Genomic DNA, 25,325 nt, shown 5'->3' with positions numbered 1-25,325 from the left:
TCTCAATAGCCCCTTTTACTTCATGGTTCTGCCTTAAGAATTTAACTAGGAACCTCTCGTTACAGATCAATTTGGCCTGCGACGTGATACTAGGTGGTCCACCAAACTCAAAAGCCGTATGAGCTTGCAGATCACACACAGCTCCCATTGTGGAAAAATGAGTCTGGCTTGAAGCTTGCAACCATCAACTTTGAGGGATTTCCCCAAAGCCGAGCTTTGTCACAGTCGTCATGCCACTGTCCAGATGCAGTCAGTTGTTGTGCACATCATCAGGTCCTGCTGCTGGTCATCATATTTCTCAGATCAGTTAGACATTGGACGACAGCTGCTGGCGATGTTTTTGCTTTGATCACACTTGTTACAGTTAATAGTGGTGATGGATGTGAGGGGCTGGTGGGATCCACAAGAATCAATTTGTAGGAGCAAGAAAACAGAAGTAAAGGATGATCAAAAATCTAAATATTTATATTGTTACCAAGCAAGTGTTAAAATGAATTAAAAAAATAAATCATTTTTTAAGGTTTTTAAGTCAAGTTTTGGATAATACCACATTATTGAAAAGGATCAATGTTGTTTTTAAAGTAAGTTTTGCTATGATCAACCTGGCGGGAGAAACTATTTTGAATATGTAAGAATAAATTAACTTGGAAACCTGGTATAGATTGTGTGAAAGAACCAAAAATCCAGTAGTTGTCAGTTCTTCTTATTGTTTAACCTTAATTAGGACAGTTGGTGTCAATTGGTTTTAATCAGCACTTTTAAGGCAACAAAGATGCTTCTGGGTAGTTTGATGTCATGGTTAAGAGAGCAAATGAGAGCTGTCTGAGGACCTCAGGAAGCAAAAAATAAGTCTAGTGGTAAGGGCTACGAAATCATGTGGCAGGAAAATGGACGCAGGAGGAAATGCAGATAGAGACCCGAAGAAACCATCCAAAACCATTCAAACTGAACTCCGTGTTCAAGGATCGTAACGTTTTTGTTTTTATTTTTCCATCTGCCACTCTTTGAATATAACTGGCTTCAGGTGGGCTGCAACAACAACAACAAAAACAAACCAGTCTGGAATCCACCATCATGTGTGTTAACAGCCCCCATAGAAACTGGAAGAATGATTTTTGGACTATTTAGAGAAAACCGGATATCAGGAGACAAACACCATACATATTGTAAAACAATGTAGTGGATTCATTTTAGCTCTTGTTGCTTTGCTGTGGCAAGTCATGAATCTCTGCAGAACACAATTATTTCTGAAGACTATTGAGGCATACTGGAGTAAAATATGTTGTCCAGTGTCAGAAAGCCTGTTAGTCACTGACCACAGGTCTTGGATCCTCCAACATGATGAGTCAAGCAAGCATGGAAAAAGAAAAGGATTGAACTATTTTTCAATTGTCTTTTGAAAATCCATGAAATGCTCTTTATAGCTTACACAATTTTCTTTTTGGGAAAAAATAAAAAAATACCAGTTAGTACTTGCAGATATCCTATTGTGAAGTAGACTGATTGTTGCCATCTTTGTTGTCCATGTCATTAAAAAGCAAGGCAAAATCTTATTTGTGCTAAATATTTGGAGAAGTACTTTGTGCCAACACATTTGTCCGGCTTGGCAATCTACATAGCTCTACAAATATGGTGAATTTTTTTATTATAAGGCACTCTTTTGTGGTGTGTTCAAGGAGAGTTCGCCATCGTTTTATGGATGTTGAAAGGTCTTTAAGGAAGGTGGTTTGTCTGTAAAAGCACCTTTCATGTACACCAAAAACAGGAGCCTGTTTGGACACAGGAACATTTCAACTCTCTGTGGTAGCACACAGATCGCCGTCACGTTCCAAAGTAAACCAGTTAATGCACGCTGTTCCATTTAAAATAAGAAACGAGAACCTCATCCAACACTTCATGCCATGACAAGCAGAGCCAGATGCAGTGTGCTGATTCAGTAAGTCTGAGTGGAATGTTAGCATGCTCCTGAGGAATGTTGCATTTCCAAACACTGGGATCTCAGTCAGAGGCTCCAGGCACAGGGGGCCAATTCAGGAAGCAAGCTAAGGTAATCTTCAGTCCTGACTGTATGCACGATCCATCTTGTCTAAACCCAGTTAAATTATACTTGGATTACATTTTAGTGCACAACTGTGGCTGGAAGGCTTAAAAATGAACAGGAATTTGGAGTTTTTATACAAACTCACAAATATATACGTGATATTTATAGTTGCATGTGAATGAGTACAAATTTTGTTCAAACTTTCAAACTTGTATACATGTTTTGCACACAATGACATGTTGGAATCATTCATTCAAGCATAATTTTGATGGTGGCTTTCAAATGTTAGTTTCTCTGAAAACTTTTAATTGACACAAGACTAATGAAGACAGGATTTTTTTTTTTTTAATACAGAAATGCGATATGTCCAACACAATCATGGGGGAGACTGGTGACTAGACAGTTCTCCAGCAGGACGTCACTGTCTTGCCTCCAGTAGGGATGTAAGACACAAAAGGTCAAACAATCCTGACCAAACAAGGAGTTTATATTCTGCAGACTTACAGATACTGTTCAGTATGTCAACCTTTTTGTCTTTAAGAACCTTTTTGAATTGAAATATAATATTCAAACTTTGGGTTTCTCTCAGCTGTAAGTCAAATTCAACATTGACAAAAAATATATCACTCTTTGTGTTTCAAATTTGGTTCACACTTTTAAATTACAGATATGAGTTCACTTTTAAAGGAATATCCTCAGTTGGACATTAAATGGCGGTCTCTTGCTGCCTGAAGTAATTGCTCATTCATCTCTGTCTTTGTCAGTTGTGCTCCTTTGTTCTTTTGTTTACTGTAGAACGTCCCACCGAGTTCATTTTAGCTAAAATGGTACAGAAGGTTGTGGGATTGGGTACAGACTGTGTTTTGTCTCCACCATCTGTTTGCCCTTGGACTGAGCTCCAGAAACTATCTGAAGCCGAAACATGTTGCTGCTTTAATCATCACAAAGGGTCCGTTCCCAGACCAGATCAAGCTTTGCTGAAGTCTTTTCCCAACAGCTACATCCTCTTCTTATCTCCTGCATCTGTATTCACATCCCCAGAGTCTCTCTATGGGGACAGGTATCTCTTCACTGAGCTCTCTTTGTGTTTCTTCCTCCACCGCCTGCTTACTTCCCGTCTGTTTGCTTCCTTTCTGTGTTAATAGCTGATCCAGCTGTTGCTCCAGCGGCAGCAGCTGCCCAACTGCTACACCTCTCATGCACATGCAGGCATGCCTCTATACAGACAAGTATGCCCTCATCCCGACTTAGACAGACGCACTGTCCGAGTGTGCCAGGATGTTCCCGTCTCTTCCCATGGCTCAGTGGCCAAGGTGCGGATGTTTATCCTGCCTCCCCTTGTATATGTGTCTCACTTTGTTTCTCCCCATCTGTTTCCAAAACAGTTTCCCTTCCTTACCTCCTTGTAAGTCAGTTTGTCCTGAGCCATTTGGAAAAGTAGTGGTTTCCATTCATTGTTGCATATTAATCCAGTGAGTCATAAAAAGAGTCAAATTCCAGATTTACTTGCTCCACTTACCAGAAAACTTAGAGGACATTCTTCTGATTTGTGACCAAAACATGTGGGATTGTAGCAGTGAATCGTTTGCTGCATTTATCTTGGGATCAGTGAATATCAGGCTTACTTGCCCGTCACTACTGCGATTGAGGAATGTCGTTTTAAACAGAAGCCAAAACTAGTTTGAGCAGTAGATTTCACCAATTGGTGGAAAATACAAAACTGTTAGTATTCTAACTAAAATTGCTGCTCTAGATGCTTGAAGGCCACCCTGATGGGCTTAGTTCTCACCGTCTCCAGCATAATCTAGCATGCAGACAAATAAGTCTGAAACATCTAGTTTCTCTGCTCAGTCCTTTGAACGTACAGCTCCGCTAAAGTTTTATAGAATGTCTAATTTGGCTTTATGAGGTTACACCCTTTAGATGCTGCGACTTCTTTCGTTTTACTGCTTTTTGCTATATTTTAACCGAGCTTTGCAAAGAGAGCCAACTTGCGCCCGTGGCTGAGCACAGCCGCAAACGTGATTGTTTAATGCAAAGTTGACTGAATTAATGGTGAACACGAGGGTGACCCCCGACCTCACCGCCCTCTCCTCCTCGCCCCAAACTAAAACTTTTGCTGCTTAGCCAGCAGTTCCAGTTTAAAGCAAATAGCTGTTTTTGTTCCATTTATATTGCAATATTGCCACAGATTTCCCACACAACGTTACTATGTATGTCAGCTGCTTTGGAAATTACAGCTCCCAAATATAGGGTGATTGATAGCATTTGATTATTTACAAAATAATGTTTGCTGAGTCCAAACTCCTTCATTGGCTCCATAGGCGCTGGAGTATCCAAGACAAAAGACAGAATCCCCCAAATGACACTCCTTCCAGGACACTTTCTAGAAACCCTAACAGCTGCTGTTTGGTGACCAAACACAGATGGTCAGAGCCTTTCCTCCTACATCTTGAAGCTACAAAGAGGCAACTTTCTAACTTTCCAGAGCCAAATCTGTGTGTGGCTGGTCCAATATGTAGTTGGTTTCGCTCAAACTTACACAGCAGCTTGTCCTTCCTTCCTGGCAATTAGAGGTCATTTCATGTCCCTTCAACCAGATTATGATGCCTCCCACCTTGTCCACGTGGCACTGGATGTAGATGTTTCCACCCACATCTGGCGGTGGTAGCGGCCATGTGAAAGAGGCTTCCTGTCTCTTCCTGTTGAGTGTTGTTTTTCCATTTGGAATCTCACAAAATCCAATTTCCTACAAAGAGAACTGGCCAAACTATCTGAGCCAACAACTGGGGTTAAATTGCCACGGGCGACGCTGTCAAGGTGATATAGTGCTGGACCAGATGGCCTCCGTGTATATGGCGGTGCTCACTTTCTCCATTCCTCACATCAAAAATTAAACAAGCAATGAATGACTTATCGATATTTAGTTAGCCACATATTTTCTCTTTAGCTGAAGCTAAGTAGATGACTACACAATGGCTACTCGGGATGCGGCAGTCAGAAAATTCCGGCTACTGATATTCAATGTTCATGTCTTTATTGATATTTCTAGTAATCAATAATTAACAATATAATATTTATTTCCCCACCTTTCAGACACCATGAAAAAGTGACCACTGAAATCGCCTCTGCGCTTCAGTTCATCACCCCACAGTCCTGCGATCCATCAGTTCCACAGCCACATGACCCCTGGCCAACTCCCACTCCTCCCCCCTCACTGCAACAAGATGGAAATAACCATTAATATCAGTCCAGTTTTACTTATAGGATCAATGCCCACAACATGGGTAACATCAGCTGATACTAATGTCAAACTAGATATATCCTGCATCCATAATTGATAACTTAAAAAAAAAAAAAACTAATTTTTCTGAAAAGGTCTCAGTAGTTTGGTACATAGTGTAAGAAATGCTGTGAAATTAGAATATAATAGATGACAAATGCACTGTATTATACCGAAATGGGAAAATCCCTGTGCAACAGCAGCAATTTGACAGTCAAACAAAGTAGGTTCAGATTTATTAAGACGGTTATGTTTGAAAACACATACATTTTCTATGCTCCCATGATCCAATATATAGGGTAACTTAGCCCAAGTAAGGCCATCATTATTGTCTCAGCCATATAGAAAATAGCATAGAGTATTGTGTACTTTGTTTAGTATTAGAATTGCGTTAAAAATGTTGTTTAATTTATTCATACATGACTGAAATCATCATAGGCCCAGGATTATTCATACGGCTGGCAGATTAAAATATTTTATATTCATACAAGAAATTTGTTTCTGAAAGAAGTGAGACGGGCAACAAATTTAAAGATAAAAACAAATCTAAAAGGTGTATAAATTAAATATTTAATGTGTTGAAAGTGTATACCCTTCTCAGCAGTTGTTGGGATGTTTTATTTTCTTTTACATTTCACCAAACTTTTATTATCGGACTGATACTTTAATGATTTATCTTGATGATTAGCTCATAGTATTTATGGCTGGAGGGCTTCCTACCCGTATCTTTGGCTCCCTTAGCAGATTCTTGGCCAGAGTCGAGTCAGGAATCTGGCTGGCCCACTCTGAAACTTTAATATTACTTTGAGATAGAAACCTTCCAGTAAAATTCAAAAATTCTTTTAAGGTTCGATGAAATGTCGGCTTAACTCTCGTTGATGTTGATCACCTACGTTTTGTGTTGCAGGTGCCTCTTTGAGATTGTCCTACTGTTGCGAGAACAGAAAAGGAAAACTAGAGTCAGTAATAGTGCCCACATGTTTCACCACACATGCAAATGTTTAACTCTCCTCCTCCTCCTCCTCCTTTGTTACTCTCGCAAACATTCTCGCCGCTTTTCTCTGTTGTTTTTGTGTCTCGTCAACAAAGCAGGTCTGTATGGCCGTTTCGTGTCACGTCTAGACCGGCATTCCATTGAAAATTTACTGGGACATTGTTTTGCTTTTTTTTTTTTTCTCTGCCCCTCATCCTGTCTATTTTTCTGTCAATTTTCTTTATAGCATTCTTTCTAGTTGATGGCCTCGAGGGCTCCTCTTCTGTAGCCGATCTTTATTTCCCAGTGTTTCGCTTTAAGTCAACGTGTTTGCTTTGATGGAACACTAAAGAAGGCAGGCCATTGATAAAGGTATAGTACAGTAGAGGATATAAAGGAAGAGGAGGGGGGCGATGGAGGGAAAGAGAAACAGATGAGTAAAAGAAAGTGTTTTAAGACAGGGGAGACACTGGAGTGGAACAGAAACAGATGGAAAGTTTAAAACGAGGGGAGAGCTCTGCGGTCCTGTGCGTTGATTTAAGCTGCCTGCCTGACTTGTCAGCACAGAAACAACTGGTGAACAGACTGACGGAGTCGAGGAGAGCAGATGTGTCCCTGCTGGTGATGGATTGATGGATGGATTTTTTTATTTTTATTTTAATTTAATTTTTTTTTTGATGAATTTCCTGCCAGAGCTGGACTGCTTTTCTTCATGAGTTATTCTCAGCCGAGCATCTGGTTTTAGGCCCTGAGATAATTAAATAAGATCAATTCTGCTCTATAACTGAGATCATCTCTCTTCCCTCTCTGCAGAAATCAGAATGCAAGTTCTCAGTTAATGTTCTTCATTGTTACAGTATATCGTGAATGTATCGTCATCACAATGTCGATGTGAGCAATATTTACACAGCAACTATTGTTGGCTGAATTACCCCAAGCCCTATGAAATTCAGCACTTTTTATGCTAATGTAATATTTGGCCGGGTGGACGGTCTCACACCAAACACTATTGACGTGGCTCAAAATGGTAAACGTCCATCGGTGATGAAAGCATGAATGAAAATGAGAGGAAAGAAATAAAGAATTGCCTCTTATTATGTTTGGCGTGATTCGTAGAAACCAACCTGACGCTCACACGCTCCCTCAGATTCACTGTAGGAGTTAACAAAACCATAATTAGTCTCAGATTCACATCTTCAGCTTGCCTCCAGACAGATTGTGCACAGACCCACTCAGTGCCTCTGTTAGGGTTTCACCAGTTCTGCATCTAGTGTCACATGCTAAAACAAAAATGTGTTTTTAATTGAAAAATGATCTTGCACATTCCTTCCAGAACGGAGTTTTTTTTTGTTCACAAACTGAAGCAGAGGGTTTTCTTTTGTTTGAAAAGTTTAGTTTCAAGATGAGTTCTTATTTTAAAATACCGATTTAGTCACAGGAAGTGTTATTTTAATTTATGTGAAGGTTTATGCTGCTTGCATCTTTACTATTGTTATCTACAGTATATTCAGGGTGTTATTTTTTTTTAAATACAACAAACGTACACACAACTAACTTTGCAAACAGTGATAAGTATACTTGTATGCTATGTAAATAATTTTAGGGTTGATTGTCTGCTCTCATGTCCTGTAAACTCAAGTGCATGTTTAATTGTGAACATTGCATTGGCTTTACCCATTGTTTTCTTCAGTTTTTGTTTTTCTGACATGTATAAACTTCCTTCTCACTTTACGTTAGAACATTTTCTTTTAAGTTGAACTCAGTTAAACATCTCTGCTCTGCTTTAAATTATATGTTAACACATTTACACTACACACCAGAGCAAAACAGGCTAATGGATTTGTTTAACTTGACTTATAAGCACTTGTTATTGAATCTTAATGATGGTACTAAAATCTCTGTTTATTGCTTTCCATCTTAGCGTGAGTCGTTTCCTAATCTGCCTCTTCCTTCTTTCCCTCCTCATGACGACTTCTCTACTTTCCTTTCCTCTTTGTAATGTTCTCCTTTCTTAACACTTGTTGGGTGGTCAGATAAAAAAAAATAAAATCTTGCTGCGAAACAATGAAATTCAGTAACTATTAACCACCTGTTTATCTTTGGTCTGATCTTAGAAGAACAACAACGCTCTATTTATTTGACTTGGAAACCATCAGTGGTCAAACAAATCCATGTTTACTGTCTTCTTGTTCACGGTTCTCTTGGAGAAATTTCTTTTAACCACAATGAAATATCAAACAGCAGAGCCTGAAGCTACAGTCAGGGTAAATGGAAATGGCCTGTTCTTGCATAGCGCTTTAAACCGCAGTCGGTCTTTCACCCTTTCATACACACGTCCACACACTGGTGATGCTAAGCTACATTGTAGCCTCAGTTGCCCTGGGACAGAGTGACACTGAACTGAAAACTGCATCTACCTTCTGTTCTTTGGTTTTTATTGTCTAAAGGTTTGTAACAGGTTCTAAAATTGTTTAATTCTAAACTCAACAATGCAAAATCACAGTTAGATTGAACCAGGTATAAAATATTACAGGTTTGCCTTGTATGGCTATAACTGAAAAAAACAACAAAAAAAACTAGATATTTAAAGTAAAAAATAAGATGATTAAAATATTTTTTTCTTTAAAACCCTTAAATTTAAAGGGATCCACTTTCTTTGTACAATGTACTGCTGTTGACAGCTGACACTCGGCGTAATGGCTGCACTGAATAGTCGTCTGCCTCAAGTGAAAATGAGGCACTAGCTGACAGCTGTGCTGTCTGGGTGTCCCACTGTTGCTTGAAATAGAAATTACTGATGTTCTGCTGCAATCTGGTAATCTAAGAGACTTGTGTTAAAATGGTTATAAGGCAATTCTTTGTTATATTTGGTAGAAGTGGTAAAAGAAATATACAATTTCATGTTTTTCCCCGTCAAACTGCTAAAGCTCATTTCCTGTTTCTTGATAATGCTTTAAATAATACATCTCTGCAAAATAGTGAAGTGAAACTGCCCTGTGGATCCTAGAAACAGGAACTTGTTAGGGCATGTGTCGGCTGCGGATCCGTTTGTGCACTGATTACATTTAGACGGGAAATTATCCGAATGATTTAGAGCATGGAGAACATATAAAGATTACAGGTGTGGATGGTATTTTATAATCTAACTTTACATTCAGTTTCATTCATGACCACCAATTTTCTTTAGAGAATGTCTGAGGTCTTTGCAGAGCAGCTGGACTCTTATGACTATCCAGCTTAGTGCACTGTGTTTTATTTTGGGGTAATGTAGTGAGGGGGCTAGTAAGCAGTCATGCACACAGCACACTTTCCAAACTTTTACGTGTAAAAATAATAAATTAAAATCAACACATGCATCTAATTTCTCCCACTTGATAATTAAGTGCTAACTTGAGTCTATCACATGAAATCCCACCAATATACATTAAAATTTGTAGTAGTAACATGACAAAATGCAAGAAATTTCAGCTGGTGTCAATAATTTAGTTAATATTGCATGTTGTCGAAATCACAAAGAGCTTTTTTTTTTACATAGGAATTATATTTCTAAGTACATTTTTGCTTAACTCGAGCTTTTGCAAATTTTTGAAGGCTGGTGGGAAATGTTGCACTCTGCCGCACTGAGCGGCAAACCTTGACAAGAGACGATCAGACTGACTGCTTGATGTTGATGTGAAAGGTCGCATTCAGTCAAATATCTGAGCAGAGACTGAACAAAGTGAAGGATGGCTCCCAAACCCATGCTGTGGCTCCATTTTTGTCTGAAGCTGTCTTCTCTCAGTGAGCTTTGTTTTGTAGATTCGATCATCTGAGTAACACAATATACACATTTTAAGGACTTCACTGGTTTACACAAAGCCCTCAAGAGTTTTTATCACCAAGACCAGACTCGCTACATTTTGCAGATGTGCATTGAGCCGTGCAGGCCACTTGCTCTGTAAATGTTTACAAAAATGATACACATCTTTTCGTAGCAATTCACATTTAGTACTGCACTCATGTTGTCTGCAGCCGTGTGTCAAACGTGGGCTGGGAGCCAACTGTAATGAACTCCAAAAGAGTTCAGGAGTGTCTCCCTGGCCAAGAATAAACACAGACGGGGGTAAAAACAGTTTAAGTTTTGAGGCTCCTCCTCTGTGTATTTTTATAAAACCATAAAGAACAGTATGCAGAGGAGTGCATAAGTCAGCCATTATTCCTTTGCAGCCTTCAGATTGGCCTCGCTCCCAAAGAAATCTCCAGCAATGTTTTTTTTTTTCTCTTTCCTCTTATCCGTCTCAATCTTCTGAGTCTGTCGCTCTCCTGTTGCGTGGAGTTCTGTTTAACATACCTTTTTTTATTTATTCCGACCATTTAAGTAAATAATACACATCACTGATTCTTGAGAATAGGGACAAAATGGGTTTTAATTTTCCCATATTTTTTTTTTATTATTTCTCAACCTTATGTATGCAAATATGACAAATAATGTTTAGAAAATATGAAGATGCTAAGGTACAGGCTCCCAGTTGCGAATTTTTAAAAAAAAATTACATTTTTAATCGACCTGACCCAAAACTTTGTCATCACCATCTGACAAAAATAAATCTAAAATGATTTTTAAAATACCCCATTAGTGATATTTTTACTCAATTTACAGACAAATGCTTCTCAAGAAATAAAATAAATATTATTTAAAACAAAAAACAAGAAAAAGTCCATCTGATGGAGTTGACAGTGCATGACGGAGTTGACACAGAACTGAAGGTGGTGACAAACTAGTGAGTAAAATGAAAAACTTGGTATATGTGAAGTAATGCAATTCATGTAAAATACATTAAAATGAATTAGTTGCACAATTAAGTGAGATTTGACAACAATTTCACTGAAAGAGTCAGAAAAACTCTGACGGAGTTGACATCTGACGGAGTTGACGAAATGCCAAACTACCTCAATTTATATGATGTTATTCTGAAGGAGGCCATATTGTAGCTCGTCAGGTCCATGAAATCTTTACATTATACCAAAATTAAGCTTTTATTTCGCAAAATTTCATCAAAGTTTTGTAAATTGTCAGTTATGGAGTTGACACATCATGGTTGTGACAAACAACTTAGGAATAAAACAGAAGAAAAAACTAAAGAATAACTTAAGCTAACCGGAGCTAACTAGCCCTCCTAGCAAAGGAAGAGAAAAGACAACGTCATGGGGTCCTCAGAAGTTCTGGTGCCCCCCAATAATGCCTGATTTTTTTACATTCTTTTCATTTCTGACGGTGTTGACAAAAACTAAGGACAAATTTCAACGGAGTTGGAAAATATCTAAAAATTATTTTTAATTCAATTTATCGATACTTTTATAATTATTTATATGACTACTTATACTTAATTGTCATAATATATAATTTTAGTATTTCTTTAATTGTTTTAAACTATAAGAGTGTATTGAGTTCTGCTCCTGGACAAAGGCTTTTACAGGCATCATCCACCGACTACAATGTTTAAAATAAAAAAATATTCAGCAAAAAAAAGAAAAATATACATTGTTGTGCTCACATGACCCAGGTTAGTTTAGTTAGATATTTGAAAAAAATATATTTTGTGTATATTTTATTCAAATTTCATGCTTTATCCATAGGACCTGTTTTGTCCCTATTCTCAAGAATCACTAAGAAAAGCCTAACCTTGTAGAGCCCTTCAACAGTGAATACTTGAAAATTTGTTTTTGTAGTTAGTTGATCCGAAGATTCTATCATCTGCTGCAATTTTTCACTTTGAATTTGAATTCCCTCCAGACTGATACGGGAGGTGCTTATTTATCATCAGTATTCATACTCCAAATATTGAGATTCTGACCCACAAAATACATGTGCTAGTGATCTTGCCTGTCACTCGTGATGTATTGAAGCTCTGCTAAAAAGCCAAACAAACCGAGACGATGAGGAAGTTGTGCCAACACCAATAACTTCAACAGTTCTTGTCCTATTTTCATCTGTCTATGCCTGTCATTTTGTATCTCCTTGCAGAGTTTTGTAAAAAAAAAATTGTGCTAACATCATTTAATTTTTAACTTCAATTTATGCAGATATCATTCCATGGCCCACTGTTGGGGTTCCTCTCAAGGGGTCTTGACCTTGGCCCAGTCCTTTTTCAGTAGCAAACCTTCACTTTTCACTACAAGAGGCACTCATTGAAACCAACAATTAAATATAAGCACTGTCTCTCAAATGCCCGGTATTTGACCCCCTTTTTTATTTAAATGACACAGAACATTTGAAGAATACTTTCGTTTTTGTTAAATATTTTAAAGAACAAAAGAATTTACGAGTATTTGTTTGTTTCATTGCTGCAGGTGACCTACCTGGGCAAGATGACAATCTCCGGGACCCAGTTCCTGTCAGGCTGCACGGAGTCAGCGGTAGTGAGTCTGGTGGAACGTCGTGCCTTGGACCAACAGCAGGGCACCAATCCCTCGAGCAACTCCCTCCTGGAAATCCGCCCCTTCCAGGTGCGCCTCCACCACCTGGATGAGCGCGGCGAAGTCTCTGTAACCGTGGACGCCTACCAGGTGGCGCGCATCGCTTACTGCACCGCCGACCACAGTGTAAGACCCAACATATTTGCGTGGATCTACCGGGAGATCAACGACGACCTGTCCTTCCAGATGGATTGTCACGCCGTGGAGTGCGAGAGCAAACTGGAGGCCAAGAAGCTGGCGCACTCCATGATGGAGGCCTTCCGAAAGACTTTCCAAAGTATGAGCAGCGACGGGCGCATTCACAAGAGCGGCTCAACAGACGACTTTGCCGAAGACTCGTCCACGCCTGACGACTCAACCCCAGATGACGGTTGAAGTCGAAGGCGCTTACGTTCTTGATTTCTGTTCTGACAAATTGAGGGGGTGACTGGATGGACAGAATAACTGCTCTTATTCGTTTCCCCTGTCGTCCCCTTATTATTTCAAATTTGGTTAAAAAAAAAAATTATATATCTCCACTGTATGAACCAACATGCCCAGGATGATGAAGTAGCCTATAAATTGAGTGAAGGAAAGGCAGATGAAACGGTTTAAATAAAGACCTTACAGACATTGAAGTACTCTATGACCCTCATGAGGGTTTGAAGGCCCACAAAAATGCTACTCATCATTTCTCGTTCAGCTTCTGTTATTCTGCACCTCTCAAAGCCTGTCTGTGGTGCTTTTTTTTTTAACCACAGCACAAAGCAATTTTTTTTACCCAATGCCATACTAACCTTTTTGTTCTTCTTGCCATGTAGGGACCAAACCAGAGTAGATAGGTGGCCTATTTTAGGTTCACACTCAGAGTTTAGAGCCGGCGATGATTCTTTAGCTGTTTCTCTTTTGAAATATTTTTGCCTTCGTAACAGCAAATACTGATGAGGAGGGGGGGCGTTCACTAAGGTTACCTTTTGTGATCCCCAAAAAGTGGTCACTTAGCTTGAATGAGAGAGCGACAACGTGTGTCTCTGTTTTATTGGTACTGAAAGATACAGAGTATCTGTAAGACATAATGAGAAATAGATTATATTTTAGAAGTTCTCACTGGACTAGAAGCCTGGGCCGGTCTGAGACACCTTAATCGTCTACATCTGACGTTTGTTTTATGTAAACCAAAATCCAGGCTACATTTTGCCTGTCAGATTATGTGCCTCACTTTCCTGTCTTGTCTCAGTGGCGTGTGTGCTTTTTATGTTTTTCTTTGTATGTACAGTAGGTGTCGATGCTTACTTTTCCTCTGTATGTATATGCATGAAAATGCAAGCTTCTGGGTGCGAGAGAGTAGAAAGACACGAGGAGTAAGTGTATGAAACGGTGGGGATCGTGTATTTTTTTTTTTTATGTTTGAAGAAGTTTCTCAAAATCAGACATGGTACTGTGACCATTTGCTACATTTCTCTCTTTTTTAAAAAAAATCGTTATCATACACTATCCAAGCAAAACCATGAGTCAGAGCGGGCCAGTCGCCGACGTGGTCGGACCCTGAACCGCAGTCGTCCGAGTGAACAGCTCACACCTCCTGGCCGCTGCTGAATGTATGAGTCCATCGTACTGTGAGCACGTCATATCATGCCCAGTCACTCCAGGCTCCACGAACTGCCTCGCGTTATCACGACATCTTGAAGGGAGCGACAGTAAGTGGGGTGTAAGTCTCTGCTGCTCTGCATCTCCACTCCCGGACCGAGGCACTTTCTTCTCTGACAGCACTTCACTGAGGCGACTGAACACCGTCGAGTCACGTGGCTCCAATCAGCACATGCAGGGCCTTGTGAAAGTATTATTGTCCCTTGTAGTTTTTCCTCCTATTGTCACTTAAACAGAAATGTTTGTGTATTTCATTGGAATTTTATCAATGATGGACCTTAATAAGGTAGTGCATATTTGTGAGCGTGAAGTAAAAGGATGCGTTTTTTCCTTCTAAATATCTCAATAGTGAAACATGCATTTTTATTCAGATCCCATAAGTTAATACTTTGGGTAACCGTACAATAACGTATCCTCTTTTTAATGTGGGCAAATAAGTTTTCATTTTAATTTTCCTCCACATGCTGGAATTGCTAATGGTAATTTTCAAATTTGACTTTGTTTGGGTGTCCATCAACAATTTAGTTGTTTTGCCATTCTTCCTTAAAGGTCAGATCTGTCGGATGGACGTCTAATAGTTCTGTTAGCAGAAAGGCCTGAGCTGTTGCTTTCTGCAGCTCCTCCAGTGTCATCATGGGTGTTTTGGCTCTTAATGAAGCTCTCCTTGCATGCGTGTTACGTGGATGACTATGGGGTTGTGCCTAGACGTTAAGATATTGTTTTGCAAATGAACTCTGCTTTAAACTTCTCTGCAGCTTCCTCCCTGCGGTGTCTGTCGCCTTCCTTTGTCTTTATGATGCCGTTTGTTCACTAATGTTCTCAAACAAACCTCTGGGGCCTTCACAGAACAGCTGTATTTATATCGAGATTTAATTGCACGTCTTGGACTCAAACTACTAATTAGAGGACTTCTGAAGGTGGTTTTCTTGCCGCTAAATAAAATTGTGAATTTTATTTAGCGGCAGCGTTGAACTAAAGAGAGCAAAACAAATGCATGCCCTGCTTTTTTTTTTTTTTGCCCCAAAATAAATAAATTGAAAACGGTCAATTTTCCTCTTCTTCACTAATATGCACTACTTTATGTTGGACTGTAAAAAAAAAACAAAAAAACCCCGTTGAAATTAGTGTTTCACAAAATGTAAAATTCAAGGCATTTTAATACTTTTGGAAGTTACTGTACAAATACAATCCTAGATACAAGAATACATACTGTATGTACACAAAATGTATTTGAAACTTGTTCAATAAGCTTATGTAAATACAAATGTATCACTTTCCAAATATTACAACATAAATGGTGATAGCTATTTTAAATAAAAAAAAACATATTGAGAACCTTTATATGCTGAAATAGTGTAATTAAGCTGAACTGTGAAGAAGAAGAGACTGATTGTGTTGGATGGAAGTGTGTGTGTGTGCGTGTGTGTGTGTGTGTTTGAACTGAATGTGATGGGAAATGTGTAAGAAGAGGTTGTAAAGTGAGGGGAATGATTGCAAAGCTGTAGTTCATTGGGCCCATCTCTGCCTTACAGCTCAGACACGCTTCAAATGTTGAGAAAAAAAAAATGTTACCATAACTGTTTTCTATATGGTGTGTGTGCAAAGATCAAAACAGTTACATATAAAGCATTTACCAAGATCTCAAGACGGTGTGGTCTGTTTTGTCTCCACATCACAGTCCTCTCTCTTCATTTATTCCCCAAGCTAAATCAGATCTGGCCTAAAAGAGGTTCTTTTTTTTATTATTCTGTAAACTCTGCTGGATTTGAACTGAATGGATTCCCTGCTGCGGCATCATGTGGGAGGATAAACACCAGGCATTCTCAGCTTCAGAGTGAGCAGGATGGCTCAGACACATGATGTTCTGACAAGGTGCCAGCACAGATGTAAAGCATAACCTCACTGTCTGCTTGTCCACATTTTCCTGGGCTTTGGTCAAGTTGTAAAGTTGTTTTTTGTTTTTTTTTTGTTTGCTCTAGTAAATGAGACGTATCCTTTAGCTCCACAACCGAACTACGACATGGATTTAGTGTCTCCCACTTCTGGTACTGTGATTGTTTTTTTTTTTGTTTTTTTTTACTGCGTGTGTTCACACACTGCCAAGAACAAACTCACGAGCATGATGGCATTTCCAAATGTTTCGGTTTTGTTTTACTGCCATCATTCCTCGCATTCCTTCTCAAACAGTTCCTTTTATTTTTGTTTCTGTAGTCTTCCTCTGCTTTCTCCTTAAAGTGACCACATCAGTAACAAGATAACCGAGTCCCTTCTGCTTGTGTAGCAGGCAATCATTTTGCAGCCTAAGACCTGCAAAGAATTAGATGCAAAATGGATGCTGAGAAGGATGCTAATGGGCCATGAAAGAGAACACTGCCCCCCTCTGGCAAGTACAGATACTACCTCTGCTTTTTAAGTTTTCTTTTTAGAAAACTTAATTTTCTTAAAACAACAACAACAACAAAAAAAACGTCTTTAGAGAGTTTTTTATTTGAGCGTGATTATTGTCCTCTCAGCTAACGGTACACAAGCTCCACTGTTTATGCCTCCTTGTCTCTGCTGAGTGGAAATGTCTTGCCATTTTGCTCCTTCGTGGCCTTGTGTTTGGCTGACCCACTTCCAGCCGAGCTTCAGTGCAGAGGGGTCCTGCAGGGGCCCAGGAAGGAGGCCACCCCCGGCCAGTTGCCTCTCTGCTCCGCGGAGGCCCGAGCCAGCCACGGTTCACAATGCTGCTCTGTTACCACTCCAGTTGGCTGCTCCTCTCTTCCTGAGTCTCACAGTTGCCTGTCTATCCCCCTGCCAAGGCCCTGCACACTTGAGGTCAGTTTGGGAAACGTGTGGTGCCAATATGGCTTCTGATCAGACTCCTTTCAGTTTCTGTCTAGGCCTCCACTTTCACTTTGCTGGGCCCCTCGAAGTAAAAGCGTGGTGAAGTACTATAAACATATGTGTGAAGTGAACCACGGTCTTTACGCATTCTTTCTGCCTGTGGCTTGACTGAGATTACATTATTATTTTTTTGCGAAAGATACAAAGTTTGGTGGTTAAACACGGTGGGGGGGGGGGATAAAATCTTTCTTTCGCATGTTGGTTAAAAAGAAAGCAATGACAACATGACAAACTGTGATATTGAACAATTTTCAAATTAGACAAAATATTTAATTAAAACATTAAAACACTATTTTGTGATATTTCAGACATCAAGAAAAAAAATCTTTTCAACTCTATATAACGTGCATTGTAAACTGGTTTAAGCAGAAAACCATCTCCATCAATTGAAATATCGTGGAAATGGTCGTTTGTCACTAATTCAGCACAGTGATACTTTCAAATTGTGTAATTTCACACAGAGTAATATAATTAATATATTTTAGTGCAGAAATGTTAAGCTGTGGGACGACGGCTGACTTGTCCGTTGTCCAGTAGACGTTCACAGATCCCATTTTATGTCAGTGGCGTTAAAAATCAACCGACGTCAATAAAGAACAAATTGTTAAAAAGCTGTGTTGAAGTTAGAAAACAGGCCAATTACATACCAGATTTATTGATTATATCAATAAAAATATTTCCATCAACCAGATGGAGATAGTTTCACACAAGCTCAGCTTGCAAAACCCCAAGAAGTCAGTAAGTAATCTGAATGCCGCATTCGTGTGAGAATAACGCTTAAAGCTTTAGTTTTTTTTCTGACTATAGTAGGGCTGAAACGATTCCTCGAATGATTCGAGTACCTCGATTACTAAAATTCCTCGAGGAAAATTTACCTGCCTCGAAGCTTCCTTAATTTATGTTTTATTAGTTAGCGCACCGTGTTCCGGCCGGGACTTCATTTGCGTTGCGCGGAGCTCTCACTTCCGCCTCTGAGTTGTTGACAAAAGCTAAGTCTCAGCGGCATAAAGTCTAATCTTCAAGATTGGCCCGTGGGGATTTTATTGATTGATGATAATGCCCGACTTTTTATCGTTTTCGGGGAACCAGTAAGCATCCTTAAAATGACTGGGGGAATGCCTGGAGTACGGCAGCATTTCTCCTCCGGGGCTGCTGGTTGAAAGCGAACGGCGGGAAGAGCGCTGAGGTGAGCGGATAGACTGAACAGGGCGGGCGGCTGAGTAGCTGATGCTTACCGTGTAAATGTAGCTTTACCGACGAACCGCACAATAAATTTCATATCCCGGTCTGAAGAAACGGGTGGCGGAGCGCATCGTACATGGCTGGTAGATGAGTTTCTGAGTGTGACCAGTGAAGGTGTCGTAAATATCCCGTATTGCTTCCCCCCGTGTTCGTCCCCCGGTCTAACGGTTCGTCAGTCCGCTGGTCTATTTCCTCCCCTCCACCCCATCTTACGTTCGTTCATTCGCCCTCTCCTCCCACTCCAGGCGGCATTTCCCGTATTTTCAAACCCAAAGCGTGACAGGTTAGGTGGCAAGGTGAGTTTAATTAATCTATTAAACTCACTGAAGATGAATACATAAACTAAAAGCTGGATTGTAGACATTTTTTATAAGCATATTTGTGAGCCTGCCTCTTTGTTATTACATTCAATATAATTTCAGATTTTTCTATAACTTTTCTTCTGGTTAACTTAGAAAGTGAGCTATTATTGTTACAGGTTAGTTTTCTAAACTACAAAAAAGCAACTGTTAGGGATGCTCAAATATGAAAAATTGGACTGATATTGATATCTGATAGTAACTCCGGTATTATGCCAGATTTACCAATATTTCATTTTATAATTTTTTTTATCCGATTACTCGATTAATCGTAAGAATAATCGATAGATTACTCGATTACTAAAATATTCGTTTACAACAGCCCTAGACTATAGCTGATGTTTCTTTAAATTAAAAATTGCACTTTTGCCTGAAGCCCAAGAACATAAATAAAAGGATTCACCAGAAATCTAGTGTAGAAAAGGAGCTACAAAGTAATATCTCCACCATACCGAAGGATAAATGATCTCCCTCAGACGTACTCTAATCATGTCCAGAAGCCCCTCTCCTGCCTCCTATTGGATGGCTCCCCGAGGCCTTCGTGCGATTTAAGATTCCTGCCATGATGAAATATGCAGGGGAACTAACAGGAGAGGTGCCATTGCCTACTTATTACAACCTGAGACAGACACTCTGTCAACCGCAGCCCACAGCCCTCGCTGCTGGAAAAGCAAAAAACAAATACAAAAAAAAAGTTCAAGAGACAAAATGCTGCCCTGAATCCCTTGGGGACAGGAAATGTCTAGACTGAGATCCACAAAGAGCAGGTCTGAGCAAGAGATGAGAGTCTGAAAGAGGAATTAAAAAAAAAAAAAAAAAAAACCTGGAGAAGAGTCAGTTGATCCGTCTGCAAACCCTGTTTGTCGTTACATAATTCAAATTCTTTCCTTTCCTGTTCAGACTTTCCTTTGCTTGAAGTGAGATAATTTTTTTTCCTGTTTTACATAAAAGTGACTGCACGTCCTTTACAATTCATCAACAAAAAATAAATGAATGTGCACAGCTTTTAATTAAACCAAATTGTCAAAAATATTTACATTCCATCTTCTAAAGCAGAAGTCTTTCAGCAGCCCATATTTGTCCCCTCTGACTTGCAAAGTTCCCTCAAGCCTTTGCCATTGCAACATCTCTTGTCCATAAACCTTCAGATTGTCCTGGACAGTAGCAAAGCCAGTCCAAAGCTTTAGTTTTCCTCTGATGAAGTTGTTTCTCTGCTGATTTGGAAGTATGCTTTGACTCTTTGTAATGTTGGAAAATATGTTTGTCTATTTTGATGGAAATGCCCACAATCGTTGCAAGAAAAGCAACCAGTCATGAAGCTGCTACCATCTTTCACTCCGGGTGTGGTCTTCTTTTGATGAGCGTTGCTTTTGTGGCAAAAAAGTTCTAGTTTATCTTATTCAGACTACAACAAATTATTTTATAAGGTTTCAAAAGAAAAAAAAAACTTCTGTCTTAAAACCACACTCCTTACTTCTGTCACACGAAGAATGTGAAAGATTTGCACAGACAGACGACCAGGGCTAGTCAGTCATTTCTGCAGCTCATTTCAAGCTGTTGTTAGCCTCTTGTTAGCCTCCTTCATCTCTTTCTCCATGGTCTTTTCATCGGTTTTGGTGGAACATCCATTGTTCTTCTCCCATGTTTTCTTCATTTATTTCTGTATGTCCTTACTGTGCCATGGTGTACATGAAATTGTCTTGATCCTTGGTAACCTCTCGGCTTTTTGGTGGCAAATTATTTGAGTGAATTTCTCAAGTGCCAAAAAAAAACAAAAAAAAAACACAAATGCGGCACTAAGGGGAAATTTTTATAAATATACTTTTATGTTACCTAAGAGCGTTTGAAAGCATTAAAAACACAAAAAATAATTCTTCTAAATGTAAGTTTCTATTACACGTGATCTCATTTTTTTGCTGCGTTCTGCCCTTACAACCACACCGACTGAAAATGTGCAGTTTCTGAAAAAGGACAACGAGGGAATGTGAAGGATAGTGACTGAAGAACAGAAAAGAATGCTTGTGGAGAGAAATAAAAGGGAAAAGAATGTGTAGGTGGCGGGTCAGAAGACACGACTCATTTGGGTCGTCATGTTGCGTCCAGATGTTCACAGAAGTGTTGGCCCATCCAGCTCTTTCACATTGCAGCAAGAAGGTCAGACCACTCAGAAAATAATTAAAAAAAAAAAGACATAGCAAAGTGTCTGGTTTCAAATACTGTCTGAAAAGGAAGGAATGTCTTTGTGCACCTTTGAAGACTGAATCCAAGCAAACTAAATCATTTCAAGACGAGAGCTTGCTACCTTTGTTGTCCACAAGGTGCCAGCCTTGCTTTGCATTAACAAACTGTCAGTTTGTCCAAATCTGCTATGTCAAGTGATAACCAAAACCAAAAAGAGCTTAAAAATAAACAAAAAAATTACTCTTGTTCTTAGAAATGTACATAAAGCAATGTATTGGCAGTTTAATAAAACTGCAGAAATCTATATATATTTCAATATTCCCAGCTCTATGTTGTCATTTTTAAATAAAAAGGGACATTTTAGTAATAGTCACATGATTTTTTTCATTTCAGATGCTTCTGCAGGGGATTAACTCTGCAGTGTCAGGAGGCTATCTGTCACATCTCTGCCTTATTCCAGCCGCTGCAGGGCTTCTTCTTCACAAATGCTATGCTTGCATCTGGATAGATAGATGGATGGACAGATGATGGAAGGATGCCCCTTCACATTTGTCCCATCCTCTTGTGCCAGAGCCTTTCAAAAGGAGCGTTCAGATAAGATCACTGAGCACTGAAGACGTATTATACTGGCAGGCCATGATGCTGTGCATGATCCTGTTTTAATCCAGAGTTCTGCCAGCTCTCCCTGACATTTGACAATGTCAGCAATCTTTGGGCTTCAGGACAGTTAGAAGCCTCATATTTTAATTCAATTTAGTCATTTTAATTTGTTGTTAATGGGATATTTTGTTCGTGAGCTACTGGCAGTTGTGCCAACCTCGACAGCTGTGCAGAAAAGCACAGTGCAGCCATAAAAAGGCACACAGATAGCTTTGAGCTATCTGTGTGCCTTTCTATTTTTTGGTGCTTTTGTTTTCGATTAATATCTGACTTTTAAAAGAAGCTAATAAAACTAGTCTTTGTATACTTTAACTGAATGGATTTCTTCCTTATTACTCATATTAACAGCGATAGATCGTCATGGACCAAAGTGACCATGTGCACAGATTTTTATGTCAGAAATCAAGGTTTACAACACAAAGAAGGCCAGGATATTGTAATTGTTTGCAACCCCTAACTAACCCTGTGGCTTTTCATCAAGAGGTCCACTGAACCAACAAACACTGATTTATCTCCAAAGTGCATCAGGTCAGGTTGGTGTAAAACACAATCAAATCATTTTCTAAGCTAGTATAGACTGTCAACTTTGAAAACATACAGCTAAGCAATGCCAGATGGAATAACTCTGTTCATAACTTATCAACAGATCCTTATGGAGAATAATCACCATATCTACTGAACAAGATCACAGTAGAAAATGACTCGGATTTTAAAAAAACTTGTTTAACTTCTTTTTGAATCTGATCTCATTTCAATTTTGGTCCATAAGGCTAAAGTGATTCTAAATATTAACACGGTGTCATGTATGGTAAGCTTACACTCTGACTCAGTGAATTTCTGCCTCTTTCATTTACCATATAGGCTCCTTTAGCTGGTACAGCTTCTCTTGTTTTATATACATACATCACACTCGCAGTGTTTTATTGGCTTGTGCTCCATAATTTATATTAATGAGTCTTTTTATAGACCTCTTTTTCCTCGGTTATGGTCAGTGTTGTCGCCCTCCGTCTCCGTGCTGCCGCCAGCTCACCACCAGGGGGCCCCCTCAGTCCCCCTCCTGACGCTCCACCTTGCGGGGGTGGCCTGCACACACCTGCAGATCATCTGATCAGTTCCGGGACTATAAGAGGAGCCTCCAGCCGACACGTCTACGCCAGAGTGTTGACCCTTGTGGTAATTAAGAGCCATCCGAAAGTCTCGAATTATTATATGTGCCAGTTCTAACCTCTCGTCTCCTCGCCTCAGGTTCGATCGAGCCCTGGACCCTGACAGATCCGGACCCAGTCGAACCCGCTGAAAGGGATCTGGATCTCCTTACCCTGAAGGACCCCGCACCGCGACCCGCACCGAGTCGCTCTCCTCTCCCTCACTTCCCCTGAGCAGGAGCTCATTGGACCCCGAACCCAGCCCCGGCGTTCCCGACCTGTCTGCAGTTCCAAGCCTTTTCCGCTCACATCACCTTTTTCCGTCGCTGAATAAAATCCTTAAAGCTTCAGTTTTCTCCTGAGTGTCTGCTGCATGTGGGTACGGAATATTCCTAAAATCATGACAGAACACTCTGGCCAAACGAACCTAGCAGATGCACTCAGGGAGACCCTCGAAGAGCAGCATTCCCTGATCCAGTCCCACGAAGCAGTTCTTAGATCTCTGAGTAAACAGCAGAACGTCACTAATCAGCGCCTTGAGTATTTAGGCTCCCTACTCCAGAAGCAGCAGTCTGAAGAGGCATCCCAAGCGGTTGATGGTCCGCCTCCTCAGCCGACTCCTCAGCCCAGCCAGAGCACCGATTACAGGGCGCCCACTCCAGATAAATTTTCCGGGGAGGCCGGGGGGAGTGGTGGATTTCTACTTCAGTGTTCGCTGGTTTTCCATCGCTCAACTCATTCCTTCCCCAACGACGACGCCAAGATATCTTTTGTTCTTGGCCTCCTCACAGGAAAGGCGCTCAGATGGGCAGAGGCAAGGTTTACGGATCCCACGAAGTTTGACTGCTCTTTCTTAGAATTCGTGGAGGAGTTTAAATTGGTGTTTGGGGACACTACGGACCAAACAAGCATTTCCCGTCGTTTATGGTCCCTTAAACAGGGGCAAAGGACTGTGGCGGAGTTCTCAATTGAGTTCCGCACTTTAGCAGCAGCTTCAGATTGGAACGGTTGCGCCCTTAAGAGCGCATTCTTCCACGCGCTTAACGAGTCAATAAAGGACGAGCTGGCTCCTTTAGACGAGCCCAAGACATTAAATGAACTAATAACCCTCGCCACCCGTCTGGATAATCGCATCAGAGAACGTAGAAGTCAGAGACATGAAAGGCTGCCAGTTAGATTCCCTGGTCTAACTATGCAGAGGGCACCTCAACCCGCGCAGCCCGGGAATTTGACTCCAGACTCGGAGCCGGAACCAATGCAGATCGGCCGTACGCGCTTAACCCCGGAGGAACGACAGCGGCGTAGGGAATTAAATCAGTGCATGTATTGCGGCAAGCCGGGCCATTATATTGTCTCTTGTCCGGTGCGCCCAAACACAAAGGTCCGTCAGTCAGAGTGGGGAAACTGATGGACCAAAGCCGCTTGGTTTCCTCTCCCCGTTTTTTACTCCCTGCTGTCCTGCAACTCTGTAACCAGTCGCTCTCTCTCTTCGCGCTCATAGATTCAGGCTGCGAGCAAAACCTCATCGATCAATCCCTAGTTGAACAGTTCAACATTGAAACGGTACGGCTTCCCGTACCTTTTAGTGTAACCGCATTAAATGGGAGGTCCCTGCCTAATATCACCCACAAGACTAAGCCGCTTCAGTTAGTTGTTTCTGGGAATCATCACGAGACTATTTCCTTTTTTGTTTTTCCCACTGCTCAGTCACCCGTGGTTCTAGGACTTACCTGGCTGCAACAGCACAATCCCCATGTTGACTGGGCTAACAGCCGCCTCGAATCATGGTCCGCTAATTGTCTTTCCTCATGTCTTCAATCCGCAGTTCCGCCAAGTTCCCCGCCGGCTAATTGTGAGGAGGTGGATCCCGCTGACATCGCCCGGGTTCCGGAGGAATACCATGACCTAAGACAAGTGTTTAGTAAGGATAAAGCGCTCTCTTTACCCCCACATCGTCCATACGATTGCGCTATTGACCTCCTACCGGGCGCACCTCTTCCCTCCAGCCGCCTCTTTAACATTTCTCTCCCCGAGCGCCAGGCCATGGAGAAATACCTAAGAGAATCTCTGGCAGCCGGCATCATCAGGCGTTCTTCGTCCCCTCTGGGGGCGGGGTTTTTTTTCGTCAGTAAGAAGGATGGGTCCCTCCGACCTTGCATTGATTATAGGGGGCTCAACCATATCACCATTAAAAATAAGTACCCGCTTCCCCTCATTTCATCAGCTTTTGAACCTGTGCGGGAAGCAACTATTTTCTCCAAGTTAGATCTTCGCAACGCATATCACCTTGTCCGCATTCGCCATGGTGACGAATGGAAGACTGCCTTTAAGACGCCAATTGGACAGTTTGAATATTTAGTTATGCCATTCGGACTCTCTAACGCAGCAGCAGTTTTTCAGGCGTTGATTAATGATGTCCTGCGCGACTTTCTGAACATCTTCGTTTTCGTGTACTTGGATGACATATTGATCT

At 40.7% G+C, this 25,325-nt stretch overlaps 1 protein-coding gene across 1 annotated transcript in view; it reads left to right on the top strand.

Moving 5' to 3' along the window:
* The window catches only part of pid1 (phosphotyrosine interaction domain containing 1), a 32,350-nt gene extending 16,326 nt beyond the window's left edge, over positions 1-16,024 (top strand). The window contains exon 3 of the mRNA XM_014994935.2: positions 12,628-16,024. Coding sequence (XP_014850421.2) covers positions 12,628-13,128 — 501 coding nt within the window. The 3' untranslated portion in view covers positions 13,129-16,024. The remainder of the gene's footprint in view (positions 1-12,627) is intronic.
* The last annotated feature ends 9,301 nt before the right edge of the window (positions 16,025-25,325 follow it).

This window comes from Poecilia mexicana, unplaced genomic scaffold (genome assembly GCF_051168715.1).
Source record: "Poecilia mexicana isolate PSO_F unplaced genomic scaffold, ASM5116871v1 scaffold_13, whole genome shotgun sequence".
Lineage (NCBI taxonomy): Eukaryota > Metazoa > Chordata > Actinopteri > Cyprinodontiformes > Poeciliidae > Poecilia > Poecilia mexicana.
Note: the sequence above shows the minus strand (reverse complement) of the source record. Positions and strands in the feature narration are given on the sequence as shown.